At 29.8% G+C, this 14,243-nt stretch overlaps 1 protein-coding gene across 2 annotated transcripts in view; it reads right to left on the minus strand.

Annotated features, from left to right (window-relative positions):
* The window catches only part of put (activin A receptor type 2 punt), a 64,847-nt gene that overhangs the window by 21,512 nt on the left and 29,092 nt on the right, over nt 1-14,243 (minus strand). For both annotated transcript variants that reach the window (XR_015038546.1, XM_085807765.1), the window contains exons 4-7: nt 12,061-12,380; nt 11,792-11,959; nt 8,949-9,188; nt 6,876-7,014 (exon numbers count right to left, since the gene is read on the minus strand). Coding sequence is in view for 1 of the 2 variants with exons in the window: in XM_085807765.1 (XP_085663891.1) it covers nt 6,876-7,014; nt 8,949-9,188; nt 11,792-11,959; nt 12,061-12,380 (867 nt within the window). In the remaining variant the exon portion in view is untranslated. The remainder of the gene's footprint in view (nt 1-6,875; nt 7,015-8,948; nt 9,189-11,791; nt 11,960-12,060; nt 12,381-14,243) is intronic.

Here is a 14,243-nt window from a genome sequence, read left to right on the forward strand (position 1 = left end):
AAAACTCCAGCTTATTTTAGACAAAAATTAATGCATTAACTTTCTTTATTTAATCTTTCGATTAATAAGAAATGAATTTCAATTTTGGCATGCAAGAGTTTCATACAGTATGGAACACATCAATATAAACATCAAATGGCAAAACATCAACCACTGGCAACCTTGGCAAAACATCAACCACTGGCATAGGTTTTAAATCAAATTTTATTCTAAAGGTGATCAGACACAGGTCTTTCTTCTTCAGTGGCAGGAAATGTCTGGAAAGCAACTTCTTGAATTTTTCTTTCTCCTGATGAAGAGTGACCTTCGTCTGATTGTCTTTGAAATCAATACAATTTTATTTATTTGAAATTAATGTAATTTTATTTAAAATCGACACTAAAATAAGGCTGTTTCTTTCCCTAATTTAAAATACAACAGTTCATTGGCATGCGTTCAATTTAGGTTTACCTTTAAAAATGCACTTGTTAAGAAGTCATGAAGTATTTAAATATTGAAAAATTTAATTAAACAATTAAATTATATGCTTGGGAGGCATCAGAAGTAAAAATTTAAGTTATAAAAATATATTAAAAATTTTCAAATAATTTTAAATAAAAAAATTTTAATACTATACTTTAAAAATACATATAAAATTTAAATATTACACCTAAAAAATAATTTTTACTGTGCTATTTGGGAGGCATCAGAAGTAAAAATTTTTAAGTTATAAAAATACATTAAAAATTTTCAAATAATTTAATAATTAATTAAAAAGATTTCAAATAATTTAATAATTAATTAAAAAGATTTCAAATAATTTTAAATAAAAAAATTTAAATACCATACCTTAAAAATATTTATAAAATTTAAATATTACAGCTAAAAAATACTTTTTACTGTGCTATTTACAAGACATATATGCCTTCCTAAGCCACAAATGATTTTGAACTTTTTATTATCAGCAACACAAAGAGGTTTGCACTATTCATAAAATTTAAGTGCCTTACAGTAACATAATCAGATGCACTGAAATTACTTGGATTAATATTAAAGTTTCCACTCAGATTTGTTAACTCATGCTTTTGACATATTAACTCATGCTTTTTTCACACTTTTTTTATAACTGGATAATAAAATACTGATTATAATCATTAAGTAACTGGTCTTACTGCAATATCTGATGTATGTTTCCATTTGCTATTTTTTTATATAATGGCTTAGACTGGTACTGCATCGTCATAACAGATGCAAAGTATCTTTTGGGGAGAGGGTGAACAAGATCATCACTGCGCAGATTCAGTTTGCCCAGTGATGTGATTCAGTTCAAAGACAGCATAGATATAACAAATTTTGCACTGCGAATGAGAATAAACGATGAAGATAGGCATAGATGAATTTTTATACTAGGAACCTCTTTCAAACAATACAGCAATGAGTGAAATTTTAAAGAAAATTCATAAGTTTATCACTAGCCATAAAATAAATTGGAAAAGATGTGTAGCACTGTCAGCTGATGGTGCACATTCAATAACAGGTTGTCATGTTTAAGTTTTCACCAAAATTAAAGAAGCTGCACCAAATACTTTCTATCATGTATATAAGTACTATGTACTTAATATAACATAATATAGTATTTATAATTAATTATACTATAAAAGTTTCATTTATAAACACTCCATTTGGGACACAGCAACTGCTGCAGTCAACAGGAGGATGACCTCTCACAACACTTGTATTTTATGTTTTCTTGCATTTTGTTTTTCAAACTATTGCTACTACTGCTTATTTGTTTATTTCTCATGTTTTTTAAATTTCACATCTCTTTATTTCTCGTATTATTCCTCTAATGTTATATTTCATAAGCATGGGCTTCAAAATTTTGCATTCCACTGCATTTTCCTTATATAGGATGATTTCCAAAGTTTTGCATGCCAAGTTCCTGTAATACAGGTCATTTGTCAAAACATTACTCCACTCAGTCTTGCCTAAACATCTCGTACCTATTTATCAATGTGCAGTTGCCATATTTTGTTGATTTTCTTTCATAAACAATTTGTTTTCAAACAGCAACTAATCAGCAAGACAAATATATGTATATTTATGTGAATGATAAACAGTGTGAAAATTATAATTCAACTCTAGTATGAACTGAGGCTCATGGAAACGTCTTTTTCCATTTCTGACTTTGCATCAATGCACAAGTGAAGTTCAGTTTAAAACATGCTTATCATTCAACAAAAGGGAAATCATTTCACACAGCTACTTAAGTCTCACTGCCTGATATTATGAACAAGTTTCCCAAAAAATTCAGTAAACTAAAGGATACATTTGAAAACAAAAGGGTATTATTTAATATATTAGAGTGAATATTTTTCAGTTCATCATCACTTTTCATTTAATCAAATACAAAAACGAAAGGATCTAAAAACTTACATATTATGGTGCTCAGAGATGGGAATAAAATATTGTTTCAGTAGTGAGAATAAACATTGTTTCTGGCAAGAGGTGACAGAATACACAGAAACAAACTTTTCAGCATGAAACATATGGTTTCAAATGAAACAATTATGTGCCACATAATGTGTTCCATTTCGGTATACACACATTATCTAACACAGTGGTTCTCAACCTTTTGATTAATGCATACCATCTAAACTAAAGTTGAACAAATATAGTACCAAAACTTCATTTTACAATGATTATTTTTCAATTTATCAATAGAAATATTAATATATTGCCATTTGCATAACCAATGTGCTCTTTGTATTAAATATGTAAATATAAAAAAAAATATTAGATTAAAACTTTGGTTACCATTTTATTTATCAAATTTAAGTTGTAGTTTAATGCTAAAATTTAGTGCGAAATTTGGGCCTCTTTAAGAGAGATCAATTTCTTTTATGTTTGGTCTTATCTCTCACTCAGTTTTAACCATAAATTAGATTCCACTTTTAATTTTGATCCTATTTATTTTTCAAATATAATATGGAAGAAAATTCTGGTTCACACAAATAGGTTGTGCAAAAAGGCAATAAAAATTTAATAGCTTTTTTGAAATACTGTTTTTTCTTTGGTTCAGCCAAAAATTAACAAGTGTGTTATTTTTTTAATTTTCAGTTAGAGTTTAAGGACAGGAAATTTCTATCTGTTTTTTTTCTTCACGAGATAAAATTTTGGGTACTGAACTAAATGGATTTCTAACCCATTTTCTTTTTCATAATACTCTGGAAAATACATATTGAAATTATCTATCAATGATGTCAGATCCTAATTCTTTTATTTTCAAATTATTTTTGGTAAGAAAACTAAAAAAAAATTTTAAAAAAATGAATGCTAAAAAGTAAAAAACTTAAAATATTTTAATCCATTTCTTTGATTATTAATTCAAGCTTATCACTGCATTTATTTTATCTCTAATGGTAAAAAAATTTACACTCTGTCCTTGTAAGCCTACATTAATTCATTTAAAACTTTCAAAAAATATCAGCTAAATATGCTAAATGCACCATCCATAATTCATAAAATAGAAAATTTAGCAACTTATATTTTGAATCACGGAGGAAAGTTTGAATTTCTGATCAAAGTTCAAAAAGACGATTTAAAACCTTGCCTCTTGGATAACCATCTTATTTTGGAATGTAACAAAAGAGCTGAATGTTTGCTGCCCATCTCTCGGCATAAAATCATAAATATGCTTGAATTTCAAGCTCGGTCTTTAATAAACTGAACAACTTTTACAGCTTAATTCAAAACTAATTTCAGGTTTTGGGGGATTCTTTTGGCTACTAAATCTTTGCAGTGAATGGAGCAGTGAGTACATTTAATTTCAGACGTGACTTTAATCGAGAAATTAATACCAGAATGTTTTCCTGTTAAAGCCAGAGCTGCTCCATCACTGTGTACGATAATTCACTTGTTCCAAGGAACATTGTTCTCAGACATAAAATTGTCAATTACTTTGAAAATTTCATTTGCAGTTGCTCTATCATAAAAAGATTCACAAAATAAATACTCTTCGTTTACAGATTCTTTGAAACATATGTAAACTAATAATTGAGCAAAGTTCATTATATCAATACTTTCATCCAACTACAATGTGAAATACTCACTGTTTTATTTTTTAAATAAGCTTCACTTTTATGGAATTTGACATTTCATGAATTAGTCAACTTATCATTTCATGATGGAATATTATTAAGTTCATTGGCCACTTTTTCATTGAATAATATTAAAACAATATGTTTAGGTGATGGTAGTATAAGGTTTTCTCCAATAGTGTGAGCCTGCCCAGTCTTGACAAACCCAAATGATAAATAACTTTCATTATATTGTTGCATGCGTATGGGTTCATACGCAAGCAACAATAGATAGAATGCTTAAGTCCGATACTAAGTTAATGAAATTTTTTTTATGAAAAGAAATATTTCAGAACTCTGGAATTTTCCACAGAAATATTGGTACAGGTGTCACAATATCACAGAGTACAATCAGTAGTTACGCTTCAAACTAGTAAAAATGTTAAACACAATATAAAGCATAAAACACATGCAAAGCGCATCTAAAGAGAAAACTAACTCAGATATCTCTTTTCATGTGGAACTAAACAACTTGTAACAACAATAACTAAGCACCTGAGTGCAGATGCTCTCTCTTAAGTCTTAAATTTCTCTTGCGCTACATTACACAGAAAAATACAACAATTTTACTTCTAATTCTACTAAAATTATCCATCTAAGCACAAAATTTTCCATAAACAATTTTTCTTTTCTTTTCAATATTATTAGAACTACTATATTGTCGTAGATCCATCACCTGTGAATTATCATTTTTCTGCTTAGTCAAACCTAGCCATTTTTCCATTTTGAAAATGAAGGTTGTTTTATTATTTTTTCACAAACATTTAAATGCACAATATATTGAGAGTTCTTCAAAAACAAACGATATTCTCAAATCGCACAGAAAAGTAAGAAATACAAAGCAAGAAGAAGACAAAATACCAGTTGTAGACATCTAAATTATTCTAATTGTCTAATTTATATTATTATAAAAAAATTATTCTAATTGAAAATAGAGCAATATGAGCACGGAAAATGGTGATGACATAAAGTGTGGGCATGCTAATAAATCTATCAATGCTAAAGGAATGAGATACTATTATCTTTTTATAGGAATTTATTTCTTATTAGATACAACACCCATTTGTATGACTCCTTTTAAAAACATCATTTATGACAAAATTTTGTTCTGTCTATGGCTGAAAGAATACTTGTGAAGATAAAAATGGATTATATTGATAGTCTATGAGCAGCTATCGACCTTGAACAAAGCTCAGATCACATAAACTAGTGTTAGAGAAAAAAAAAACTTAAACAGGGTGTTGAGGTACTTAATTTTTTTAATTTAATACTTAAAAATACTTTGTTTTATTGTGTACCACCTATTTTTATCTTGCTTACCAGCGGCTCAGAATGGCTGATCTTCAAACATGAGAATAAGACATGATGATAAGATGTATTGCACAAAAAAATATTTCTAAAAATCCAGGTGAAATTTTTTGAATAATGGCAAGACTATTCAAGAATTTTTGAAATATTTTAGCATAAAAATCTGCCACGTGGAACACAGTAAGATCGTGGCAGAATGTGTCTCCAGTACTTTAGAAAATGCTGGCGTAATTTATGGCCAACTGCCATATTTCATGGTGAGGGTGGTGATGACAGCTATGAATTTGAAGGCTTTTGGATACTGCAAACCACAGAAGAAATTTTCATTAATGGATTTTGTAAAGAAAAGCGGAGAAGAGGCAATAAATGAAGATGATATATCAGAGATTTTTCATTGCGATGGCATTGCTGCAACCATCTTTAAATCAACAGACCGTAGAATCTGTAGTATGGTTTTAGATCCAGAAAATATTGCTACCGATAGTGAACTGATGTTATTCAAATCAAAATTTCAATTTAGTCAGAGTTCTCGACACAGCACCTACAGGACTTGAAGAGTGGAATTTTGTAACTGATCAAGAAATTATCTCTGTCTATAGAATTGAAGAGAAAGTATTAACATAAAAAACGAAGCAACTTAAAACAATTTACATCCAAAGAAATGTTTAATAAACAAACATTAAGTTTTTTTTTTTTTTTTTTTTAATTTTGATACTCTTTAAATCATAAATGCTTCATTATTTCATAAATCCTGAATTCATATTCTTAATTTTATAATTTCTACATGCTATCTTACTAGATTTAAACTGTTGATCTAACCCAAAAAGATTCCAAATCCGAAATTGCTGAAGTCCCAACGAGTCAGATCTCAGACTTTGTACTGTATTGATTAAGCTTCAGTCGTAAATTTAAAACTTAACATCAAATTTTCCTGAAATTGTTATTTTAAAAAAATGACTGCCATGAAGCTTTAACTTTTCACAGAATATTTTTTAGAGTCATCTCATTTAAAAAAACACAGGTTCTGCAACATCACATGTATTTTCCCTATTATTTGTAATTCAGTTTTATTTAATCTAATTATAGATTTTTCCAGTCTTTTTTCTCACAAAGATGGTTCAAACCAGAATTATTAATCAGTTTGCAGTATCAGCACTATAATAATTTAACATTTTAGTAGGCTATTTCTATGGGAAGAGTAATGAAAAATTACTTTAAAATTTACACCGAATACTTCTATTTCAGATATTGGTATTTAAAAACACAAGTTATTTTTTATCTATACTCTTACAGTTACATTTCAGTACTTTGCATTCTGTTTATGTACATACAAATTATTTCAACACTAAGGACTTATTTTCTTTAATTACTAATTAAATTATACTTTAAAAAATAAAAAGCTTGAGAGATGCATTTAAAACATTATGTAAATTGCAATTAAAAGAATACCTTCTTGGGCTGAACACCTGGATAACAATTCCCAAAGCACCAAACCACAAGCATACATATCTATCCTCAAGAAAGCATCTCTATTAAAGTTTATCGCTCCTTCCAATACTTCAGGTGCCATATACCGACGAGTGCCAACCTTTAAGTAAAAATATTACACAACACTCAAATCATTTCTCAGAAACAGCACTTAAATTTAAAAACAGTATGAACTTGAAATCCAATCTAAATTTCAAATTTTAAATACATAAAAAGTTACGCACAGTGCACCAACAAAAATTACCACATATAATGATCATATATACAGCAAAAATATGTTAGCACTCAATTCAAAATCATGACTTCATAGTCAGTGACTCAAGCTTAAAACTCATTTAACTCGATACTTCACTAGCTAAATTACCTTTATCAATGCTAAACTTTAGAAAATTTCAGTCCACTTGGAAACACAGCATGAAACTGCACCTCTCTAAACCCAAACAATGCAAATTTTTTTGGAAAAATCCTCAGTTATCAATAAGTAATGTATTATAATAGCAGTAAATTCATTTTAATGTACCAAACTTATAATTTATATGAATATATATACTACATCATAAAATATATGATGGTTTTACTTTCTAGGTTTACCTTTAGTGTCCTAAGTTTAAACAATTACCTTCATCGCCTAAAATAACCTAACAATTTTAAGAGCTAAGAATAACTACATAACATACCTCAATCTCACTGCATCTTTTATGATTCTTTCATATGTCTTAAATAGTGCTAATAACGTAGTATGTCTAGTAGCATTACTAAAAATTTATATGCAGGACACAAATAAAATTAGCATACATACTGTAGTTAATATGAACTCGAATATGGCACAAAAGAAACATTACTACTGTGTCAGTTATATTTTTAGTTTGAAATTTTCTGCTAGTTACAGCTAACAAATATTCCTAAAGTTAACGCAGCAATGATAAAACTATATTAGTTACATGCTGATGATTTCTTGTATATTCACTATCAAATGACATCAAAAATTCCATATTAATATTACTCATAAAACTTGGGTCACCCAACCGGTATAGTCGCTTGCGTCACTGACTGCCTGGGTTCGAATCCCAGAATCTTATCATTCGCCTTTTTCATGTCAAAAAACATTTAAATTAGATTTTTTTCACAAAGGCTTTGTGAATGGATATTTCTAAATGGAGAATGTTATTGATGTTATTTCTTCCTTTGCAGAAGCCACTCTTGATACACGGAGATTACACACCAAATATCTTGGTCTACTTTTGTTGCATGGGAATCAAAATTTTTTTGTATGTAAGTCTGTAAAAATTTATGTATGGAATTTGTCGACACCAGGTATATTACTTGCAATATGAGTAAAAACAAACAACACACTTTACTCATATAAAATACTTTCAAATGAACTAAAGCTCTCATTTAAATTTACAAAACATGGCAAAACAGGTCAAAAGACTATAAGTCAAATATATAAATTCAAGCTGCATAAAGTGAAATAAAAAAGTGGTCATAAAGTGAAAGAATGAACCTCTGTTTTTCCTTCCTTCATTCACATTTTAACTGCAGTATTTTTTTAAAAAAAGCTACAAATATTACTCCTGATTTTGCTGTAAAACTACATGCCATTTAAATTTTTAAAAACCTTTCCTCCTTGAAAATTCATAATCTTTTTATTACATTGCAATTATTTTTATTGTGTAATTACCATAAAAGAATATTGCAACTGAAATTGGATACATTTTAAATGAACCTGCTATAAAAATGTACATTCAAGTATTTTTATGGGGAATGGAAATGTTAAACAATGAATCTCTGTTGCTTGCATAATGAAAATGTATCACATTTTAATAAATTACAGGAGCAAAAATAACATTCTATTATTAGTCAAAAAAATCAATACTGAAATTATGTAATTGTCTGTTATAATTGACAGTTCTGCATTTCAGCAAAATGCATTCTTGAAACCTTAGAAAAAATTAGGCAGAAGCAAGACAAACAAATTTTAAAGGTAAGTTGATATTTATTTAAGTACTGCATTAGCACCACAGAAACAATTACCTGACCATGTGCTTCTCCAGGGGGTTGTCCTTGATAAAATACTAAAGCCAAACCAAAATCAGCAATACATGCAGTCATATCATTCTTTATAAGCACATTTTTGCTCTTGAAATCTCGATGTGCAATTGCTGGTTTGTAGCCCTCTCCCTTCATTGCAGGCAGTTCTTCATGCAGATGCATAAGTCCCTTTGAAATGGAATCAGCAATACCAAGGACATCTCCCCAATTAACAAGATTCGCCTAAAACAAATTAATGTTTTCACATCATATAGACATTTAAATGGCATTTTTAATAAACTGCACATAAGGAGTATAATACTTAAAATTCAGTTCAAAGTATGAAAATAAGTGAATTATGACACATTTTATTATTGATCCTTTAAATACCAAGCCCTCTACCATCTTCCACAGTCCGTACCACATTGTATTTCATTTGAGATTGTGATTCCCACTTTCTGTCTTCTCAATCACCCATGAAAGAGATCTGAAGCTTTCAAAGACATCTTTTACAAGTTTTTTTAAAAAAAAAAAAAAAACTCAAATCCTTATAGCATACCATATAAATAATGCTGTTTTGCAAACTGATCAAACCGCAAAAGAAAGTAGAAAAAGGACAACGAAATTTCTTGCAACTGTAAAAAAAATTTTGCAGTTAAAGATTATACATAATGCAGTCAAACCTCTGTTAACAAAAACTCTACTGCAGTAATCACTCTCCATGAACAGTTGCCAAATCCCTGGATATCTGGAAGTATAAGATGAATGTACTCCCATTTAGCACACACTTCCTCATAATGGAGAATCCTGGACCTGCAAGTGTTCACTTACAAGAAGCTCTACTTTGTTACACTAAAATTTGGCATTTTTAACTACTTAAACAGAAAATTTATTTTCTGATTAATATTTTATCATCAATACAACTGCACAGAAAACAGGTTAATACTGCTATTCCACCGAAAACAATACTTGTAACCAATTTTTGGAAAATTTACACTGTTTAATATTGGATTGGATTTATAAAACATTTCTATTTTTTCACGATTTCATTAACTGAAAAAGAAAGCAAATTAAAATTCTACGAATTTACAAAAAATCATTAATGATGGGCAAAACTGAAAAGTTTACATGACTATCCCTTTTTCTTTTTGATGGGGGGACCCCTTTAATTTTTTCAATAATATTCACCTAAAAATTGGAAATACCTATGTTTAATATATTTTGAACACACATTTGAAAACTGTAAAACATCAGTACCCAGAAATTTATTTACTCCTCTGAATTTAAAATAATATATAAAGTACAAAATTTCGGCATACACCATGAAGAATGATCTAATATCCAGATCTCTGGACCAACAACAATTCTTTTAAGCAATTTTTTGTGAAGAAGGAGAAAGAATTGGATCATGTGAGCAGGCTTTCACTTAGCATACAAGTCAGCCTACACAGTAGACATTTTTAATTCTCCTTTGGCACTTAATAAAATGACTTCACATCAAAAAACAATCATTTATTAATATTAATCTATGATCAATCATTTGGTTCTGTGGATATGTTTTCCCTACTTAATTTTTGACATACCACATCTTAAATCAAAATACAGTATCAAAGTTCACTGATTTTACATCCGCTGAAAAATTTTTATCCCAGATCATTTTTTGCTTTGATCAAAACAATTTATGGCAGCTTGAGAAACTCACACAGGGATTTCCAAAACAGGTTTTTTTTTTTTTTTTTTTTTTTTTTTTATATTAGTAACTGCATACCAAACGGCACGATAACCTTTTAAATGACTTTATTGTTCGCGATGATTACAGCCTTCAGCCAACTGCCCTACGAAGTACCGAGTGTGTTTGTTCACAAGGAGAAATTTAACAAACCTTTCTTTCCATATGTAAAAGACAGATTTTGTAAATGACAGTCACATGTCAAAAGACAATTAAGACTGTTTGAATTAAGTGTAACTAGTTTGTTGATTCTTAAGCCTTAAGTATATGCAAAAATGAAAATAAACAAAAGTAAAATAAATAATTCGAACTTAATACTTCCTCAGCACGTGAAAGAAGCATGGCAAAATTTAGCACATAATTATAGTATCAAATTAAACATTTTTTGGCTAATGAAACCAAATGTCAGAATTCTGCAACTGATAAAATTTGTAAAGAAAGAAAAGCACAGAGGAATGCAAAACTAGTAATATATAAAGTTCATAAAATAGAAATTTCCTATTGCAATGAAAATGCCCCGATCACTAATCAACTAACAGATAGCAAAATTTGCAGTACGGCTTTAAATCCAGAAAATTATTGCCACCAATAGTAAAGAAGGTGACAGAGTTTGTGAGAGCAAAAAAACTTCAACTGACGATTTAGTGAGAATTCTTGACATGGCAATTATAGAATTTGAACACTGGAACTTCATAAGAATATTAGAAATTGTGTCTGTCTATAAAATTAAAGCATTAACACAAAAAGCAACATAACTTAAGCAACTTACATTGAAAGAAAATATTTAAAGGAAACAAATATTCAGAACTTTTTTGAAAATTTTCTTAAGGTCATAAATGCTTCATTATTTCATGAAAACTATTTCATATTTTCATCTTACTAGATTTAAACTGATGAATCTGGAAAATTACAAAATCCAGAACCACCAAAGTTTCAACAAGTCCAGATCTTGGACTTTGAGCTGTGCATAAATTTGCACTTGATTTTGCTATTCTCTTATGTGCTACAACACTTATAAATAACTCTTACTTCACTGACACACATTTTCAATAAATAATATTAAAATTCTACAATCTTTATACCTATCACATCAATTATTTTAATAATTGAACCTTACCTTTAAGAAATCACAAAGAGAGCCTCTTTCGTGATATGCTGATATGAGCCAATACTCAATCTGAAAATGATCTCCTCGTCTTTCAACACCAATGAAATTCAGAATGTTTTCATGCTTCATTTGTGGTAATTGGTATATTTCTTGCTCAACAATCCAAGAACTTTTATCCTAAAATCAGAAGAAATTTAAAAAAAAAAAAAAAAAATTAACCAAAAAAAAAATTTTTTTTTCTGGATACTTGTGAAAATGTTTGGATTTTAAAATATTACCTGAGGGGGAAATATTTTTACAGCAACAGGTTCATTATTAACCAGTGCCTTCCAAACAGCACCAAATCTACCTTGAGCTTTGACTTCAATTAGTTGAATTGGAAGAAGTCCAAGTAATGGTGATGGTGGTGGAAGAGGAGATGGGTCAGTAGTTGGGAGTTCGTTGAAAAGAGTCATTTTATGTCGACGATATAACCAGTAACCTAGAGCCACAACTAATGTTATGATAAGAAATGGTAGCATAGTAAAAAGCAATATGTTACGCACTTGACGACTGCTTGATGCCATGCGAATTGGAGCTGCAGTGCTTGGCTTAGCAACTGTAAAACATAAGTGAATATATTACCAAATATTCAATAGAAAAAGCACTACAGCAGATAAAACACCACATGCATTAAAAAAAAATGTGAACACAGAAAATAATTTAGTTGAACATTTAATGCTTCAGGCATGGTTAGTAAGACTTCAAAAGATTAATCTTTTGTAACCCCTACGTTCCTTAATGACAAAGAAAACTTTCATTTTAGTTTAAACAAAGAATATGAATGAAACAGTTCCGAAGATAATATGAGAAATTTAAATACCAGCATATCATTTTTCTCTTGACAGGCCCAAGTCATTAATCAAAATAAGCACAGAACAACAAACAACAATGCCCCCACATTTAATGACAGAGTTCCTATTACAGCAAGATAAATCTTTCAAATTGATTATCTGACGGAAAAATCACCACTTACTAATAATGACTAATTTTATAAACCCGATTTCTGTTTGCAAAAGGTCACTCATTCTCACATACAGGGTGGTTCAAAAGGGTTTGAACCAACTTTTAAGATAGGTCAAGATTTAAAATAAGATAGATGATAAAGAAATGGAAGGAATACACAAGTTTAACCCTTTGCGGTGCACTATACGTTAACGTCGGAATTTCAACAATATAAGTTGTATGCAGTCTATTTAATCCTAAAGGAGTATACAGGTAAAATTTTGTAAAAGATGCACTTACCGTTTTAATTCTGTAGGTGTTCCATGAGGTGGAACACTGCGCCGCCAGAGCTTTTAAAAGTGCGACTAAGCGAGCATTGCAGTGAAGCACGAAAATGAGAAGCGTTTGTATAAGAATGAAAAAATTATTACTGTATTATGGCTGTATACATGGTTTCTTGGATATACACAATATTCCTGAATATATACGGATGAGATAAATATCTATATACACAAATCCTATATACAAAAATATTTACAAATTTTCAGAAAAAGTTAAGACCTTTCCGCACCTTTTATGGAAAATTAATAATAAAAAAATTAACTACGATTAATATTAACAATAAAGAAAAATAAGCCTATGATATATACATACACGAAAAATATATACACAATTATTGAAAATAAACGGGAATGAGACTAAAAAGCGACAGCAAAAAACTCGCGCAGGTCTAAGTAAAGATGAGTCAAGCTACAAATAAAATTCCCGCCTAAAAAATAGTCCGAAAAAATTCGAGATGCCAATATTAGGGCTTTCATAACACAAAACACACCTCACCCCTAAATACTGCTTTGTTTGGATTCATTACCCCCCCCCCCCAAAAGCAATGGAAACAGAAAACGTAAACAACGGATGTTCTCTCCTGAGCACAGATGTTCTGATTCGTAACAGCATGAGATCGCTAAAGGCGCAGTGTTCCCACTAATGGAACACCCGGGTTTATTCAATGATTCTGCGTATGGTTTTTGTCTGAAAGATTAAAAAATATATAGAACAGATAATTTGGAGTACAGCCAGCAAAATTAGGCCTAATTTTTTTTCCAAATAAAATTTTTTATATCATTAAAAAATACACAGATACACAGATTCTGAGATAACCCCTGAGAAATAAATGTATGAGGCATAATTCAGGTGATGAGGGTGGCAAAAAAAAAAAAAGCTCTTCCCTCCCGCACAATACCACTGCATAAAACGATAAAGGTTCATCCTCATGACGGCCATTTCTCGCAAATAATGCTCTTTAATGTACATGCAGGTTTCGCAGTTGTTTGTAGCTATGCGAATGTATGTAAGAATAATTTATTTTTATATTCTTAGCCTACTTTTCAGGTACCTTTATTCCCTACACATCTTCCACATATTTTACAAGCTCAGTAGGAGTAGGGTAGCTCAACAATAGTTTTTCTGTTAATGGCGA

The sequence above is a fragment of the Stegodyphus dumicola genome, chromosome X1, assembly GCF_044657685.1.
Source record: "Stegodyphus dumicola isolate Sdum_Otavi_A_Nest chromosome X1, ASM4465768v1".
NCBI lineage: Eukaryota > Metazoa > Arthropoda > Arachnida > Araneae > Eresidae > Stegodyphus > Stegodyphus dumicola.